This window comes from Marmota flaviventris, chromosome 7 (assembly GCF_047511675.1).
Source record: "Marmota flaviventris isolate mMarFla1 chromosome 7, mMarFla1.hap1, whole genome shotgun sequence".
In the NCBI taxonomy this organism is placed as follows: domain Eukaryota; kingdom Metazoa; phylum Chordata; class Mammalia; order Rodentia; family Sciuridae; genus Marmota; species Marmota flaviventris.
This window is the reverse complement of record NC_092504.1, coordinates 71,709,996-71,730,107: the sequence shown is the minus strand read 5'-3', so window position 1 is coordinate 71,730,107 and position 20,112 is coordinate 71,709,996. Positions and strand designations below refer to the sequence as shown.

At 36.1% G+C, this 20,112-nt stretch overlaps 1 protein-coding gene across 1 annotated transcript in view; it reads left to right on the top strand.

Annotated features, from left to right (window-relative positions):
- The window catches only part of LOC139706417 (broad substrate specificity ATP-binding cassette transporter ABCG2-like), a 59,835-nt gene that overhangs the window by 413 nt on the left and 39,310 nt on the right, over nt 1-20,112 (top strand). Inside the window, exons 2-6 of the mRNA XM_071614426.1 lie at nt 6,996-7,035; nt 7,700-7,890; nt 12,271-12,330; nt 13,020-13,134; nt 13,680-13,832. Coding sequence (XP_071470527.1) covers nt 7,718-7,890; nt 12,271-12,330; nt 13,020-13,134; nt 13,680-13,832 — 501 coding nt within the window. The 5' untranslated portion in view covers nt 6,996-7,035; nt 7,700-7,717. The remainder of the gene's footprint in view (nt 1-6,995; nt 7,036-7,699; nt 7,891-12,270; nt 12,331-13,019; nt 13,135-13,679; nt 13,833-20,112) is intronic.

Genomic DNA, 20,112 nt, shown 5'->3' with positions numbered 1-20,112 from the left:
TCATGCTGACTCCTTTCAACTTCCATATCTGTGCTTTATATCCCCAATTTTATGCTCTGCCTCGGAGCACATGCGTCCTGAGACTGGAACCCTTGGTCACTTGAACTACTATTAAGTGGGCAAGTTTGTGTAACAGGAAAGGTGGGTGGGTATTGGGAGCACATTTTGTTAGAAAAGAGCACACTGTTCAAATGAGATGACTGACTTTGTACCCTTGAGAGTTTAATTTGAGAGTAGGAAATAAAAACTGACCATTCAGAAGGTTTTCTCAGAAAACTATGTGGGTGTGCAACTGATTCCAGGTCTGGTGCGAGTCCTGCACAAGTCAATTAAGATAAAACTCTTGCCTGACCCTAAATATGTGAAGATAATGAAAGTTAATATTGATGGATGAAAACTTACTGAACATGAGAATTACTGCTGGTGGAGCAAATATTTGTTTGCATTAATATTTTAAAAGGATTGGACAAATAATTATTTTTCTTATTCCCAGGACATTGTTTGATTCCAAGTTTGGATAGTTTTCTAGAGTTTTTGAGCTCTTTTTTAGAGTTTTTCTGTGGGTATTTTGGTTTTGATAGTTAAATTTAAAAATTAACCAACTATTTACAACACTTATTAAAATAATATTGAAAACATTCAAATAGTCCACAAAATTCAGACCCAAAACTAGATTATAAATCAGCTTTACAAAACCTTTAAAGAGGAACTAATACCAATACTTTTCAAGCTACTTCGGGAAATAGAAAAAGAGGGAGAACTTCCAAATTCATTCTACGAGGCCAACATCACCCTGATACCTAAACCAGACAAAGACACTTCAAAGAAAGAAAACTACAGACCAATATCTCTAATGAACCTAGATGCAAAAATCCTCAAAAATTCTGGCGAATCGGATACAAAAACATATCAAAAAAATTGTACACCATGATCAAGTAGGATTCATCCCTGGGATGCAAGGTTGGTTCAATATACGGAAATCAATAAATGTTATTCACCACATCAATAGACTTAAAAATAAGAACCATATGATCACCTCGATAGAGGCGTAAAAAGCATTTGACAAAGTACAGCATCCCTTTATGTTCAAAACTCTAGAAAAACTAGGGATAACAGGAACATACCTCAATATTGTAAAAGCAATCTATGCTAAGCCTCAGGCTAGCATCATTCTGAATGGAGAAAAACTGAAGGCATTCCCTCTAAAATCTGGAACTAGACAGGGATGCCCTCTCTCACCACTTCTGTTCAACATAGTTCTCGAAACACTGGCCAGAGCAATTAGACAGACGAAAGAAATTAAAGGCATCAAAATAGGAAAAGAAGAACTTAAATTATCACTATTTGCAGATGATATGATTCTATACCTAGCAGACCCAAAAGGCTCTACAAAGAAACTATTAGAGCTAATAAATGAATTCAGCAAAGTGGCAGGATATAAAATCAACACGCATAAATCAAAGGCATTCCTGTATATCAGCGACAAATCCTCTGAAATGGAAATGAGGACAACCACTCCATTCACAATATCTTCAAAAAAAATAAAATACTTGGGAATCAACCTAACAAAAGAGGTGAAAGACTTATACAATGAAAACTACAGAACCCTAAAGAGAGAAATAGAAGAAGATCTTAGAAGATGGAAAAATATACCCTGTTCATGGATAGGCAGAACTAACATCATCAAAATGGCGATATTACCAAAAGTTCTCTATAGGTTTAATGCAATGCCAATCAAAATCCCAACGGCATTTCTTGTAGAAATAGAGAAAGCAATCATGAAATTCATATGGAAAAATAAAAGACCCAGAATAGCAAAAACAATGCTAAGCAGGAAGTGTGAATCAGGCGGTATAGCGATACCAGACTTCAAACTATACTACAGAGCAATAGTAACAAAAACAGCATGGTACTGGTACCAAAACAGACAGGTGGACCAATGGTACAGAATAGAGGACACAGAAACCAATCCACAAAACTACAACTATCTTATATTTGATAAAGGGGCTAAAAGCATGCAATGGAGGAAGGATAGCATCTTCAACAAATGGTGCTGGGAAAACTGGAAATCCATATGCAACAAAATGAAACTGAATCCCTTTCTCTCGCCATGCACAAAAGTGAATTCAAAATGGATCAAGGAGCTTGATATCAAATCAGAGACACGCCGTCTGATAGAAGAAAAAGTTGGCTACGATCTACATTTGGTGGGGTCGGGCTCCAAATTCCTCAATAGGACACCCATAGCACAAAAGTTAATAACTAGAATCAACAAATGGGACTTACTCAAACTAAAAAGTTTTTTCTCAGCAAAAGAAACAATAAGAGAGGTAAATAGGGAGCCTACACCCTGGGAACAAATCTTTACTCCTCACACTTCAGATAGAACCCTAATATCCAGAGTATACAAAGAACTCAAAAAATTAGACAATAAGAAAACAAACAACCCAATCAATAAATGGGCCAAGGACCTGAACAGACACTTCTCAGAGGAGGACATACAGTCAATCAACAAGTACATGAAAAAATGCTCAACATCTCTAGCTGTCAGAGAAATGCAAATCAAAACCACCCTAAGATACCATCTCACTCCAGTAAGATTGGCAGCCATTATGAAGTCAAACAATAACAAGTGCTGGCGAGGATGTGGGGAAAAGGGTACACTTGTACATTGCTGGTGGGACTGCAGATTGGTGCAGCCAATTTGGAAAGCAGTATGGAGATTTCTTGGAAAGCTGGGAATGGAGCCACCATTTGACCCAGCTATTCCCCTTCTTGGTCTATTCCCTAAAGACCTAAAAAGAGCATGCTACAGGGACACTGCTACATCGATGTTCATAGCAGCACAGTTCACAATAGCAAGACTGTGGAACCAACCTAGATGCCCTTCAATAGACGAATGGATAAAAAAAATGTGGCATTTATACACAATGGAGTATTACTCTGCATTAAAAAATGACAAAATCATAGAATTTACAGGGAAATGGATGGCATTAGAGCAGATTATGCTAAGTGAAGCTAGCCAATCCCTAAAAAACAAATGCCAAATGTCTTCTTTGATATAAGGAGAGTAACTAAGAACAGTGTAGGGACGAAGAACAGGAGAAGAAGATTAATATTTAACAGGGATGAGAGGTGGGAGGGAAAGGGAGAGAGAAGGAAATTTGCATGGTAATGGAAAGAGACCCTCAGGGTTATACAGTGGAGGAGGTAGAGAGAGAGGAGGGGAGGGGAGGGGAGAGGTGGGGAGGGGGGAGGGGGGAGGATGGGAAAGGCAGTGGAGCACAACAGACACTAGTATGGCAATTTGTAAATCAATGGATGTGTAACTGATGTGATTCTGCAATCTGTGTATGGGGTGAAGGTGGGAGTTCATAACCCACTTGAATCAAAATGTGGAATATGATATGTCAAGAAATTTGTAATGTTTTGAACAACCCACAATAAAAAATTAAAAAAAAAAAAAAAAAAAAAAAAAACAGGAAGAGATGGCATAGTTAGGGGGATGTTGTGTTTGTTACCAGAGGAATAGCTAGGTGATGGTTTCCAGACTAGACAACTATGCTGATATCAATAGGGGATCACTTATTACCTCACTTGACTATTGTGAATTGGAATAAATGGGATCCCCTGGGTGTGATGATTTAGAGAGGAAACAGCTAAAGAGGATACTTGCAGAGTATTTATTTTTATAAAAGACAAGAGAAGAACTCAGGGAAAAGGAGAGGCATGGTTAAAGGTGTGAAACTATAATTAATTATATTGTTGTTGCTAAAGTTAAAAGACCAGTAATATATTTCAAGATATAAACAATTGTCAAGATGCTGAAGAAGCCAGTCTGAAGAGAGTCCTCCTAATGGAAATGAAACAGTCAGATGTTTACCACAATGGCATAGCTTCAGATACTAAAAGTATGGAAGCACCAAGAAAGCTCTCATGCACTGAACACACCATGAGTGAGCACCTACTGTGAACACAGCCTTAGGCCAAGCAATTACTAGATGTGTAAAGACTGCTTAACCTGATATCCTAGTGAACTACATCCCTAGACCTACAATATACCAAGTCTTCATCACTGCCTCTGGTTTTCAATTTTAGTTTGGAATCTTTGTAGGCTGTTGATGTATTTCATTCTTTGCATTTTTACTGAACATTTTCTTTATTGCAATTGCAACATTTATAGTTTGATGGAGTTAAGTATACTGTAATTCTTTGGATAGGATATACATATGGGTGTGAAAGTTTGCTAATCTGTATAAACAACATGGCATATTATAGTGCTGGAGATTTTAAATGGTGCATTGAGAATAAAATGAGTTAAAAATGAAGTTCACATAAAGGAAGCTAATTGTTCATATTATGATTTGTAGTGGTGATGATAGTCTTTTTAAAAATTATCCATAATCTAGTGTCCAAACACTGATATTTGCTTCTTAGTCATTTATCTCTCTGTCCTGGTGTCTAAGGTGATTGTGCACAAACTAGATATTCTACAAATGTTTGTTGAAGGAATGAATGAATGAATAAAATATTTTTCAATCTGGAAAAAAAAATAAAAAATAAAAATAAAAAATGCATGTACAAGAAGAGAGCATATTATATATTCATGTATTATATATGAATTATAAATATATATATATTAATATATAATGTATATTAATATACTATGTTAATATATACTAACATAATGTATTAATTATATATTAATATATAATATATTATGTATTTTATATGTATAATATTTAATAATATAAATTGTAAATATATATTTTATATATATATATATATATATATATATATATATATATATATATATATATATAATATATATATGAATTGTAAATGCTCACTCCAGTTTCAGAAAATAATACTGATTCATAATAACAAATGTTTATTGGGCTTATTTGTTCCAGGGCCTTGGGCATTATTCAGGAGTTCTCTTAGGGAACACATTATTTTTCTTAAGGTGTATTAAAATACACACAGGAGCCTGCAAACACATTTCTGCATTTATTATCATTAGGCATCCATGAATCATTTGAAGTGAGCATAAGAAAAATGAAATAAAATTCCAACTAGAGTGGAACATTGCCAGAGAGAGCACGTTGGAATGGACACAGATGAACTGAAAGGCCTTTGCACTTAAAAAAAAAAAAAAAATTGTATCCTGGAGGCCATAGTAGAAAGAAAATGATCAATAATTCCCTCTCCAGCTGGTTTTTCACAGAAGCTTTTCCTGGCTTTTTTTTTTTTTAATTTTAAACTTTTTGTTTTATTTCCTATGTTTTTGGTGCATTTTAGTTGTATATAACAGCAGGAATTGTTGATACATTTTCATGCTTCCATGTTCATTCTTCTGTATTTTCATTCTATGTTCATTCTTCTCTAAATTAATAACCTATTTGCCAAGCACCATTTTCAACAGGCTGTCCTTTCTCCCATGTGTGTTTTTGGTGCCTTTGTCAAAGACGATCAGATGAGTATTCCTAAATGATTTTGTCTATGAGTCTCCTATTCTGTACCATTGGTCCATGTGTCTATTTTCATGGCCGTTATTTTTGAGGAATATGTATTGTATGTGTGTTACATGAGGATGCAGAAGAGATTGAGGAATGGCAATGGACAGCACCCTCAGTGCTGTCCATTGCATGCAGTAGTGCATGTTCTAAATGTACTTCCTAAGGAAGATTGTTTTAGCTGTAACAAGACACACTTGGACACCGAGACCCTGTAGTCTCATGTGCTACTGTTGATGGCTGGAGCTTAATTGGGGATAACCCTACATTTTATAGAGGAATAGTTCACCCTCATTTTCTTTAAATAACATGTAAATATATTGTCCTTTGTTTTAAAAATACATGTATATGTTTTTCAATGGGCCCACACTAATTTAACATAGGTAAGTGTTTGGTGCAACATTTCCTTATACATCTACAATGTGCAATGATCAGATGAGGGTAATTGTTTATCTGTCACCTCAGACATCGTGCTGACACTTTTTGATATGAGTTTGGTAGCAGTTGAAGACATTACCAGGGAGGAAGGTTTACCCAGTGTTAAGAATGAACCATATACTGTGGGGTAGATAGTTAGGATTGAAATGTTTTAATGAAAATTAAAGAGCCCAAATGGCCTCCTTACCTGAATCTATAGGTTCTATAGACCTATGAGAACCTCATATGTTCTTTAAAATAATCAATGCTGAGTTCACATCAGAATGTGAACCAAAAGTTGATAGTCTAGTTGATTTGGTCCTCATAAATTTTTTCCTTTTCAATAATGTATTGTATAATTTTATTCTCATACCACATATCTCTGCTACTTAAAGTACACTTCTGTGGTTATCAATATATATTGACATTAATATTAATATATATTCAAAGCTATTCATGCATCATGATCCCACAAAATCCATACTGATGAGTACTCATTCTCCCTATTCACTAGGAAGCTGAGAAGAATGAATACCTCATTTAAGTCATACATTTGGTTGATTCAGTGTCATCTTATTTAAAGTCAGTAGTGTAGCAGTTGTTTAAGAGAGGAAAGGGTGATAAATACAGAGAAAAATTGCTATCCAACCTTCTGTTCCCATCCTGGTGTCTATGAATAAGTTTGTTTTCAGAAGAAGAAAATCAACTCTGTACTTGGCTGGAAACCCTGCTGAACCAATATTCCTATATTTACTGATCGCTACCTTAATATCTTTTGTTTGTGACTGGAAAGGCCTTGATGCTATTTAGAGCACGGTCTTGCTGGAATTTAGTTCTTAGATCCAGCTAGCATTAGGTAATCCACTTCAATTTATCCAGAGGGTGAATTTGAAGTTTCTTTTTTTAAAAAAATTTATTTTTAGTTTTTTTTTTTTTTTTTTAAATCCACAACAACAGTGGAATGCATACAATCCTTATTACACATATAGAACACAATTTTCATATCTCTGTATATAAAGTATGTTCACCTCAATTTATGTCATTATATATTTACTTTTCTAGAAGGTAACGAGTCTGTGATCTTTGCCTGAAGCCACTGGAGGTGAGTTTTATAAAGTTGTACAAAGCACCACTGAGAGGTGCCGAGTTTATCTACCCTCTCACAGAAGGTCTAAATGGGGTGTCAGTAGGGTGGGGTCAGCTTGATGCAGAGAGGAGACAAAGGGTAAGGACTTCTCATCTGCCAGTGTTGCCCCCCTGACTCCCACAGACACCCCTCCCCCAAGACTTGTTACCTACTTCTCTTATTTAAATTCACAGGAGTTTCTCAGTAGAATCTCTCTTAAATTTACATGAGTTCTTCTCTAGTTTCAAAGGGGTATATTGTCAACCATTATTATGTATTGTACTCTTTTTATTCACCTGATTGGTCATTGGTTGGGAGAGGCAGGACTCTGGGATGGTTTGGAAGAAGTTCATAAAGAACATTTAGAAATCCTCTGTTTGGTTGTCCCTTTTTAGGACCCCTTAATTTGGAAATAAGACATCTAATTGGAGTGCAGGTATTTTAATTTGTATCCACCTCTCATTATAGGTTTTCCAGTTGTTCTTATCACAGTAATGTGGGCTGTTCTTTGGAAAGGAACCTACTCATTGCAGCACAGTTTAAAAAAAGATTGGTTTAAATGTGTTCATGTTTTGTTATCTCGTGTTTAAAAATTTCATTTACCTGGACTGTCAACTTACTATTGCTTTTCCCTCTACAGAAAAACAGAACTCTCCAAATGTCTTCCAACAATGACCTGATTTTAAACTCTGATGTCCTCCCTGGGACAAGCTCCAGGGACCAGAAAGGGCCTGTGCTAAGTTTTCACAACATCTGTTATCATGTAAAAGAGAAGAGAGGCTTTCTATTTAACCGAAAAACAACTGAGAAAAAGAAACTATCAGATATCAAGTATGTGCATAAACCTTTGGAAGGATCACTTTATTGACTTACAATGAACTTCAGGTTTTAGCTATTACCAATAAACTGCTATGAATGTTTGCATTCAAATCTCTAATTAGACATATTGAGCATTTTTTTTTTTTTTTGCTAAATTAGGACTGAAATGATTGGATCACTTGTTAAGTGTATGTTTAGCTTTGAATGGAACTGAACTAAAATCCATTCATTAAAGTGATTGTATCATGTACATCAGTCTTTGAGAAAATGAACAATTAATGTGCAATTTAGTTTCCCTTATGTATGCCACATAGCGGAAATAGGCCTGGAGGTGTCATTCATTTCTTTCTTTCCTTCCTTCCTTCCTTCCTTCCTTCCTTCCTTCCTTCCTTCCTTCCTTCTTTCTTTCTTTCTTTCTTTGTTTCTTTTTTTCATACCAGCATTGAACCTATGGCTCTTAACCACTATGCCACATCTCCTACTCAGCGCTTTATTATGATTTATTTACAGACAGTTCTCCCTGTCTTGCTTAGGGCCTTACTAATTTGCTGAGGCTAACCTTGAACTCATGATCCTCCTGTTACATCCTCCTGGACTGATGGGATTACAAGCATGTGCCACCACACTGGCTACTTTATTGCTTTTTGATTGTGGGTATATAATTGATCTTTCCAAACTCTAAAACAGAATGTTGTTCAATTTCACTACTCGAACATGTTTTCTGAAACAGACAAGTTTTAGTTTTGGGTACCTTTGCAGTATATGTTCTTTTTATGTTCTAGAAGTAAATAGGTTGAAATGATAATATATTGTTAAAGTACTTTTCTTTTCAAATAGACCTGGTTTAAATGAATGGTCTATTTGTTGTTGTTCACAGTTTATAACAATTTACTCATTACTCACTCTAATAAAAACAGGTAGAACATATTTAAATATAAGATCCCTACAATTTAATTGAAGTTACATAATTTTTAATATACCTAATAATTGTGATTTTATTTTTATACTTTTCATCCAGCAACAAAATCAGAATTCAAAGTTCGGTGTTGAAGTGGGATCTAGAGTGGAAGGGAGATGAGTGTTTCTTTAGAACCTATCACTAAGAGGTACCTCCAGGAGTTCACAGAGGCTGGGCATTAGGAGTGTCAGTGTTTTTCTGATATTTTGTGAGCCTCTTTTTCCTTTTGATGGTGTCACAATGTAATTTGGCTTTGCTCAGATACTATGACCTATGAGTTCTGTTTGAGTAATAAGGGAAATAATCATTCCTAGAAAAAGCAAGCACCTTCTCCTGGTTCTCCAAGGCTGGAGAGTGGTTATAAAAGAATCTTTTGACTCAGTGTGGCTGAAGGTCTATACAGAATTTGGTGTTTGTTGTATTTCCTTGATATTTTTCAAGCAACTCTCTACTTTTCCATTAATGCTAGCCAACTCCCATTATAAATCAAGAAAGTGACAAGATAGCATAGAAATGTTGAGGCACAGGCTGAAGAGAAATAGCAAGGAACTGAGGGCTGCTGGGCTGAGGTCAGAGCTTCTGTGTGGATTGGAATTCTGTCCATGCATCAAAACCTGCTGCCTTGCCTACTTCTTCTCTCTTCTGTTGGTTAAGAAATCCTGACTAGGAAAATAAGGAAAAGAATGGTGGATGGAAGGCTTTGATTTTTTGCTACATGATTAGAAAGATTTGACTTATGAAAAGCTGACAAGTCTTTTGTGAAATACACAATAATTAAGAAATTGTTGTCCTTACATATTTTGTGATGAAAGAGGTAGAAAGTACCATGCTTTGAATATGAGCAAGTTGAATATATATATAATGCATACATTGCATAGAGGTTCATTTACCTCACTTATCCTTTCCAGCTAATCAACTAGGGATTCAATACACTAAAGTGGAGATTCACTTATTCAAAAAAATATGGGTTTCTAGTAGGTGTCTGGTGTTGTGCAAGATGCTGGTGACAGAGATAAATCCTCTTTTAGTCTGGATGAATCAGAAAACTAAACCATTTTCCCTCATTCTTGTGGTGATTGACAGAAGTATTCAAAGACAGAACAAAAGCTCCTCACCCTGCATTGAGGGCCAGGTGCACAGAGATTGAATTTGTGATAAGTGTGTGTATTGGGGGAGAGGTTGACCATGCCCCAAGAATGACATTTAGATCCTTTGCCCATAAAGAGAACAAGACCAAAGGTTGTATCATTATCTACTAAAGTGCAATAGAACCAACAGGAATCCTTCAGGTGACTTTCATCTTTTGTACTCAGTTCTCGGGATTCAGTGTGCGGTGGGTAATAGGGAAAGGAAGGAGGGAGAAGTGGTTACAGTAAGACACAGGCTGGTCGTGCAGATTTTACAGTATGAAAAAAGAGGGCCTCTGCAGACACATGCTATAAAGTGGAAAATGAAGGGGGAATGGCTTGTGAGGGGTCAGAGAATGGTGGAGGGAGGGTGGGGAAACCAGGAAATAGTGGACCATAGTTGATGGACATAACTGTCTTGGTGGAATGAAAGTAGCTCTAGACTCTACTTAAACCAATGAGCAAGACTCTGTCAAATCACAGTGTTTGTGAAAACAGGGGGCTGATCCCTGGGCTAGAATGTGAACTCCAGGGTGCTAGGAATTTGTTTTTCCATTTGTTTATCTACTTGATTTGTTCTCATCTGTGTCCCATCTCCTAGAAGAGTATGTTGTACACACATAGTAGACACGTCATAATTGTATTGCCTGATGAATTGTGGAACAGTCACTGCTCCACATAGGAACGGTTGGATTTGCAATTCTACAGTACTGCTGTTTTCTGTAACACTGGGGTTTAGTGTCAGAGAAAGCCAAATAGCAGGATCTGTGAAATTCTTTGCCTTAACATTCACATTTGGTTCCTGGTTGAATCATTCAGAATGGCTTGATCATTCCTTGAGAAAGTATCTTAAAGCTTGGGGGAGTTTTTCAAGTAATGAAGACTTAGGGAATAAGGTTTTCCTGGTCATTTTAGAAGCACTTGCTAGGTAGATATTAATAAGGGAGATGTATTAAGGACTGTAGAGAAATGAGCTTTGAGAATTTACCCAGACATTGTGCATTTGGGGGATGGCTAATGATTGAACTCAAGACTTCATGAATGCTAAACACCCATACTAGCACTGACCTATACCGCCAGACCTACCCAGTCATTTGTGTGTCTTTACACTGGGGGAGGAAGGATATCAAATGAATTAAGAGTTTTCTGAGTCACAGCTGGCTCTTGCTTTACCACACTCTCATTACACTAGTCCAGTGATTTAGAATTTCTTCAGTCAATGAACAAAGTGAAAGGTACATTTCACCCCAGCCACTAGCAACCCTAGTTTCATTGGGATAGATCAGGTGTTACAGGCCAAGAAAGGTGAGATCATTCTGGATGTGAGTGCTGTGGGGCAGTTGTGTGGGGACTTTCATATTTTATAACAGCTGTACACTCATAGGGTATCAGTATGTGAGGACACATAGCTGTTGGCTTGGATCCTACACTTGGAATAGATACTGATTCCACTGTAGAACACATCTTGATGTGCCTAGCAATTCTAAAGAGAGACTGGCATAGACACCAGAGTTCTGAATGTATGAAGCCAGACTGCTGTGTGCACTCCTGTGCCCCTGCAGTAGCCCTGCCCTTAGTTCTCTTCCTCCATTTCATTCTTCTTAGTAGTTTCACCTCTTATATTTAGGACAGCATTGAGCCTATTTGACTTCTTGGGCCTTAGCACAGTCAATAGTGCCCTAATTACCCCTTCTGCGCTGATTTTTCACTGCCCTCAGGCATACACTTGATTTGATTGAATCATAGTGGCATCCATTTTCTGAGAGAAAATGGTTTCTTATATTCTGGAGTGCTTTATTCCACTCTTGAATTTCTACTGAAGACACATTAATTTTTGTTCTGATGAGATTCTAAAAATGAGAACACTGCTGCTTATAAAGTCTCCAAATCAGTGGTTCATTCATTGTGTCTGACTTGACTGAGAAGCAGGTGAGGGGATTTGAAGAGGCTGATCATCAAACATTATTCAGAAGTTGTTTTAAGAGGCGTAAGAGTAATACAGATAATTGACAAGAATTTACTATTCATTTTGTGATCTGTGAACACAAATGGAAATATGTCATTTCCCAAACAGCATTAATGGTTTCAAGATATTTTGGGAAATGTGAGGGATTTTTCTTAATTCCTGACTATTGGATGATATCCTATGTATGCTAGACTTCTATTAAGAATGACTTATTTTCTTTAAGTTTCGGTGCTTGTTATCTGTCTGGAATTTCATCAACTAAACATATTCAATGCAGCCTCTAAAACTATAGAACACTTTAAAAACTGAAATACTAAATCAGTATATTTTTGTGTTTACAGTGGGATCATGAAACCTGGCCTTAATGCTATCATGGGACCCTCAGGTGGAGGCAAAACTTTGTGAGTACAAGAGAATGTATAATTCAAAGTCCTTTTGGAGCTGTTTCAATGTTCTTTGAAAAATCACAGGCATTTGATGGACATTCCTGGTCTGGTCCTAAGTAGTGTATATCACTTGCTTTTAGACTAGCTTGTGGTTTTAATCATAGGACCAGAAAGTCTTATTAAATTTCAGTATGAGTAACACAACATGATAAGGTGATAAGTCATAGCAGCTGGCCGTGTTATCAGCAAATGAGGAAGGAAGATAAGGGAATACTATTAAAATGGAGAGAAGGAGCTGAAGTTCTCAATGAGCACATGCATCTGAGATAAAAAGATCCTACTTCCTGGGTTGGGATCATCAAGGTAAGGGTCATTGGGACTCTATACTGGATAAGCCAATCATCTCTTGCTTTAATGTGTTTGGGATTTTGTATAGTACATGATGTAAAGGAAGGTAAGAATTTCTGTATGTGTGTGTGTGTGTGTGTGTGTGTGTGAGAGAGAGAGAGAGAGAGAGAGAGAGAGAGAGAGAGAGAGAGGTAGAGAGAGAGTGTGTGTGTATGTGTGAGTACAGACCATATGTTAAACCATAGAATTTTTTGATTAGTTCATTTTTAACATGAACAAAATTTGGATTCTGTGTATGTGAGAGTTGTAGCCTTTGTAGGAAGGAAAAATCTCACAATATATGTGTCCTTTTATAGGTTGTTAGATATCTTAGCTGCAAGGAAAGATCCAAGTGGTTTATCTGGAGATGTCTGGGTACATGGAGTACCTGAGGATTCCAATTTCCCACATAATACAGGTTATGTGGTACAGGTAAGTATTAGTGATTTTGCCTTTTAGGTTTACCCTGTTCCTGGGCAAGAGCCTTGGCTTATAGTTTAGTGTGCTTCCAATTGAACATGCTCAGAACCAACTTTATTTACACCACATTTATAAAAATTGAGGGAGGGATCAAAAGGAGAGACAGAAAGAACCTGGAATATTAACTTTTAGGCAGTGGTATCAATTCTAGCTCTCCTATCATTTCCAAAAGGATCTATTGTTGTCTTTTTTGCCCTACATTCACCTCTCTTCTTCTCCTAAAGGATGACTTTAGCAATTCCTCATTGAAAGATTTGTAAGTGTCTAGAAGACATAATTTTGTGTGCTCCACCTGGGTATGCAAATAGGGAGTGAAAATGCTTCTCTTGGGCTCTGAAGCTGTGTGTGTAGAGTTACTGAAATCCTTAGAGTTGAATGTTCACAATAGCTAGAACTTTCCTTTGGGTTTGTTATTTTCATATATTAAATTACATACACTGAATTGATAGTCTTAGAAAAGACGAACTGTTTCTTAAGGAAATCGCATTTGCCTTCAGGATGATGTTGTGACGGACACCCTGTCAGTGAGAGAAAATATATGGTTCTCAGCGGCTCTTCGGCTTCCAACAACTATGTCAAAACAGGAAAAAAATGAGAGGATCAACAAGGTCATTAAAGAATTAGATCTGGAGGAAGTGGCAGATTCCAAGGTAATATAAGAAACCTGGTAGAATCATAACCAGGAAGGAGGGGCTCCCACGTGGGCAATGTGACCAATCAGAAGTTTCCCAAAGTTTGTGTTGTCAAAATTGGTGGTTTTCTGTAGTGATGAGAAAAGTGATTATTTACATACTAAGAAGAGGGAAATTATGTGAATTTGAGCTTTGTGCAGTCTGAGAGATAGAACCTAAATTTCATTCTACTCTATATGGATTTCCAGTCCATCCCAGCACTATTTGTTGGAGAAGCTGTCTTTTTTTCAACATGATTTTGGCATCTTTTTCTAGTATGAGGTAACTGTATTTATGGGACTTTGTCTCTGTGTCTTCTACTCCATTCCATTAGACTTCATATCTATAGTGGTGCCAGTACCATGCTGTTTTTCTTTCTATAGCTCTGTAGTATAATTTGAGGTTCAATATTGTGATGCCTCCTGCTTTTCTCACTAGCAGTGAATCTGTACAGTGCTTTAGGTAGAATGGCCATTTTGACAATATTAATTCTGTCTATCCAAGAACAAGAGATGTCTTTTCATCTTCTGAAGTCTACTTCAATTTTTTTTAGTGTTCATTGTAGGTGATGCTTCACTTCCTTTGTTAGATTTATTATAAGGGTTTTTTTGATGCTATTGTGAATAAGATAGTCTTTCTAATTTCTTGTAGTGATAGTTCATTTTTCATCTTAAATTTTGTTTAAGTTATTTTATCTCTTTCTTTTAGTTAGTTTGGCTAAGAGTTTATCTATTTTGTTTACCTTTCAAAAAACCCACTTTTTTTCATTGATCTTTGGATCTTTTTTTCATTCTCAATTTCATTGGTTTCTGTTCTGATGTTGATTATTTCCTATCTTTTATTGATTTTGGTGTTGGTTTGTTCTTGTTTCTTAAGGCCTTGAGATGTAATTTTAGATTACATACTTGTTGCACTAGCTCAATGTTACAAACTTTCCTCTTAGAGCTGTCTTCGTACTGTCCAAGAGATTTTGATATGTTCTATCGCTATTCTCATTTATTTTTTATTTTTTTTTTTATTTCTCCCCTTATTTCTTCTGCTATCCATTCACCTTCAGAAGAGTATTATTTAATCTGCTGGTGTTAGAGTGATTTCTGTTTTTTATCTTTTATTTAATTTAAATTTTCATTTACTTTTTAATTTTTTATTATTATTTTTTTAATTTATATATGACAGTGGAATACTTTACAATTCATATTATACATATAGAGCACAATTTTTCGTATCTCTGGTTGTATACAAAGTATATTCACACCAATTCATGTCTTTATACATGTACTTTGGATAATAATGTCCATCACATTCCACCATCATTTCTAACCCCAACCCCCTCCCTTTCCCTCACACCCCTCCCTTTCTTTCCTACCCCTCTGCCCTATCTAGAGTTTGTCTATTCCTCCCATGCTCCCCTGCCTACCCCAGAGTGAATAAGCCTCATTATATCAGAAAAAACATTCAGCTTTTAGTTTTTTGGGATTGGCTAACTTCACTTAGCAAAATTATCTCCTCCAACTCCATTCATTTACCTGAAAATGCCATGATGTTATTCTCTTTTATTGGTGAGTAATATTCCATTGTGTATAAATTCTACATTTTTTTTATCCATTCATCTAGAAGGGCATCTAGGTTGGTTCCACAGTTTAGCTATTGTGAATTATGCTGCTCTAAACATTGATGTGGCTGTGTCCCTATAGTATGCTGTTTTTAACTCCTTTGGGTATAGACCAAGGATAGAGATAGCTGGGTCAAATAAATAATTCCCAGTTATCCAAGGAATCTCTGTATTGCTTTTCATATTGGCTGCACCAATTTGCAGTCCCACCAGCAATATATGAGTGTACCTTTTTCTCTACATCCTCACCAACACTTATTATTAATTGTCTTCATAATAGCTGCCATTCTAACTGGAGTGAGATGAAATATTAGAGTAGTTTTAATTTGCATTTCTCAAATTGCTAACGATGATGAACATTTTTTTATATATATTTGTTAACTGGATTGATTGTATATCCTCTTCTGAGTAGTGTCTGTTCAGGTCCTTGGCCCATTTGTTGATGGGGTTATTTGTTTTTGTTTTTTGTTTTTTTTTTTTTTTTTTTTTTTTTTTTTTTTTTTTTGGTGCTTAGTTTTTTGAGTTCTTTATATACCCTAGAGATTAGTGCTCTATCTGATGTGTGAGGGATAAATATTTGCTCCCAGGATGTAGGCTCTCTGTTCACCTCATAGATTGTTTATTTTTCTGAGAAGAAACTTTTTAGTTTGATTCCATTTCATTTATTGATTCTTGGTTTTAATTCTTGCACTATAGGAGTCTTATTAAGGAAGTTGGTGCCTAATCCCACATGATGGAGATTAGGACCTACTTTTTCTTCTATTAGGAGCAGAGTCTCTGGTTTAATTCCTAGGTCCTTGATCCACTTTGAGTTAAGTTTTTTGCATGGTGAGAGATAGGGGTTTAATTTCATTTTGTTACAGATGGATTTCTAGTTTTCCCAGCACCATTTGTTGAAGAGGCTATCTTTTCTCCAATGCATGTTTTGAGTGCCTTTGTCTAATATAAGATAATTGTAATTTTGTGGGTTAGTCTCTGTGTCCTCTGTTCTGTACCATTGGTCTACCAGTCTGTTTTGGTGCCAATACCATGCTGTTTTTGTTATTATTGCTCTGTAGTATAGTTTAAGGTCTGGTATAGTGATGCCACTGGCTTCACTGTTCCTGCCAGGATTGCTTTAGCTATGCTGGGTCTCTTATTTTTCCAGATGAATTTCATTACTGCCTTTTCTATTTATATGAGGAGTGCCATTGAGATTTTAATTGGAATTGCATTAAATCTGTACGTGCTTTTAAAAATCTTATTGTTGATTTCCAATTTCATTCCTGTATGTTATGATAAAATTCAAGATATTATCTCTGTTTTCCTATATTTGCAGTTATTTGTTTTGTGACTGAAAATATGGTTTGTTTCAGAAAATGTTCCATGTGCTATTGAAAGGAAAGTGAATTTAGGCATTGATGAATGAAGTATTCTATAAATGTCTCTTAGGTCTATGAATTAATTTAACTTTTTATTCTGTAGAATCTTTACTTAGTTTTGGTTTGGTTGATCTATCCAGTGTTGAGGGAGAAAATTTAAAGTCACCCAGTATCAATGTATTGTGGTCCATTTTATTCTTAATATTGATAAGGGTTTGTTTCATGTACATAGATGATCTGTTGGTTTAGGCATTGATTTTTGCCATCATTATCTTGTTGCTATATGATTTCCTTTAGCAGTATGAAGTGCCTTTCTTTCTCTCTTCTGATTAATTTTGGCTTGAAATGTACTTTATCTAATATGACAGTAGTTACACTTGATTGTTCATGATTCCTACTTTAATGATATATCTTTTCCCCTCCTTTCACCTTGAGTCTAAGGATGTCTTTGCCTGTGAGGTGAGTCTTTTGCAGACAACATACAGTTGGATGTTGTTCTTTATTCTGGTCTTCCATCCTATGTCTTTCGATTGATGATTTTAGACTATTTACATTCAATGTTGTTATTTAGAGATGGTTTATATTTCTAAACAGTTGAATTATTTCTAATGTTTAAAGAAGACTTGATTCCTCTTTAATTGATTATTCTTCTTGAGCACCTCATTCCTATGGTGCTCTTCATTTTCATTCATCATTTCTTCTTCATGAAAACTTTCATTGTGTATGTCTTGTAAGTGCATGCTTATTAGTTATGAATTATTTTGGTTTTCTTTTTTATGAAATGTTTTTTTTTTTTCAATTTTCAATTTTGAAGCCTAATTATGCTGGGTGTAGAAATTCTTAGTTGACATCCATTTTCTTTCAGAAGTTTATACATTATACCAAGTACTTCTAGCTTTTAGGGTCTAGCTTGAGAAATCAATTGAAATCTGTTTTGGTTTAGTTTTTTCACATCTTCATACATGTATTTTGTATAATGATGACTGTCTCCTTCCACCACCCTTGTTATTCCCCTTCTCTCTCCCTTTCCGTCCTACCCCTATTCCCTGTCTAGAAGTAATCTTCCTCCCATGCTCTCCCTCCCTAACCCACTTTGAGTCATCATCCTTATATCAGAAAAAAAAAATTGACATTTTTTTGGGGGGATTGGCTAACTTCACTCATTATAATCTTCTCTAATGCCATCCATTTCTCTGCAAATGTCATGATCTTATTCTTTTTTTAGTGATGAGTAATAATCTATGATGTATAAATGCCACATTTTTTAATCCATTCATCCACTGAAGGAAACCTAGATTGGCTCCACAGTTTAGATATTGTGAATGGTGCTGCTATAAACATTGATGTGGCTGTGTCCCTCTAGTATGCTGTTTTTAGGTCCTTTGGGTATAGTCCAAAAATGGGAATAACTGGGTCAATTGGTGGTTCCATTCCCAGCTTTCTTAGGAATCTCCATACTGCTTTCCAAAATGGCTGCACTAATTTGCAATCCCACCAGTAGTGTATGAGTGTACCTTTAACCCTGCATCCTCACCAACACTTGTTGTTGTTTGTCTTCATAATGACTGCCATTCTTACTGGAGTGAGATGGTATCTTACAGTAGTTTTTGTTTTTGTTTTTGTTTTTATGGGTTGTTCAAAACATTACAAAGCTCTTGACATATCATATTTCATGCATTTGATTCAAGTGGGTTATGAATTTTTACCCCGTATACAGATTGCAGAATCACATCGGTTACACATCCACGTTTTTACATATTGTCATACTAGTGACTGTTGTATTCTGCTATCTTTCCTATCCTCTACTATCCCCTGTCCCCTCCCCTCCCCTCCCATCTTCTATCTCTACCCCATCTACTGTAATTCATTTCTCTCCCTTGATTTTTTTCCTTTTCCCCTCACATCCTCTTATATGTAATTTTGTATAACAATGAGGGTCACCTTCCATTTCCATGCAATTTCCCTTCTCTCTCTCTTTCCCTCCCACCTCTCGTCCCTGTTTAATGTTAATCTTCTTCTCATGCTCTTCCTCCCTGCTCTGTTTTTAGTTGCTCTCCTTATATCAAAGAAGACATTTGGCATTTGTTTTTTTAGGGATTGGCTAGCTTCACTTAGCATAATCTGCTCTAATGCCACCCATTTCCCTGCAAATTCCATGATTTTGTCATTTTTTAGTGCTGCATAATACTCCATTGTGTATAAATGCCACATTTTTTTTTAATCCATTCATCTATTGAAGGGCATCTAAGTTGGTTTCACAGTCTAGCTATTGTGAATTGTGCTGCTATGAACATCGATGTAGCAGTATCCCTATAGTACGCTCTTTTAAGGACTTCAGGGAATAGTCCGAGAAGGGCAATAGCTGGGTCAAATGGTGGTTCCATTCCCAGCTTTCCCAGGAATCTCCAGATTGCTTTCCAAATTGGCCGCACCAATTTGCAGTCCCACCAGCAATGTACAAGTGTACCCTTTTCCCCACATCCTCACCAGTATTTGTTGTTGTTTGACTTCATAATGGCTGCCAATTTTACTGGAGTGAGATGGTATCATAGGGTGGTTTTGATTTGCATTTCTCTGAGTGCTAGAGATGGTGAGCATTTTTTCATGTACTTGTTGATTATTGCATATCCTCCTCTGAGAAGTGTCTGTTCAGGTCCTTGGCCCATTTGTTGATTGGGTTATTTGTTTTCTTATTGCTTAATTTTTTTTTAGTTCTTTGTATACTCTGGATATTAGGGCTCTATCTGAAGTGTGATTTGCATTTCTCTGACTGCTAAAGATGATGAGCATTTTTTCGTATATTTGTTGATTGATTGTATATTGTCTTCTGAGAAGTGTCTGTTCAAGTACCTGGCTCATTTATTGATTGGATTATTTGTTTTGTTTTTTTTTTTTTTGTTTGTTTGTTTGTTTGTTTTGGTGCATATCTTTTTAGCTTTTTATATACCCTAGAGATTAGAGCTCTGTTTGATGTGTGAGGGGTAAAATTTGTTCCCAGGATGTAGGCTCCCTGTTCACCTCACAGATTATTTCTTTTGTTGAGAAAAAAACTTTTTAGTTTGAATCCATCCCATTTGTTGATTCTTGGTTTTAATTCTTGTGCTATAGGCATCGTATTAAGGAAGTTGGGGCCTAGCCCCTCGTGATGAAGATTAGGGCCTACTTTTTTTTCTATTACATGCAGAGTCTCTGGTTTAATTCCTAGATCCTTGATCCATTTTGAGTTAACTTTTGTGCATGGTGAGAGATAGGGATTCAATCTCATTTTGTTGCATATGGATTTCTA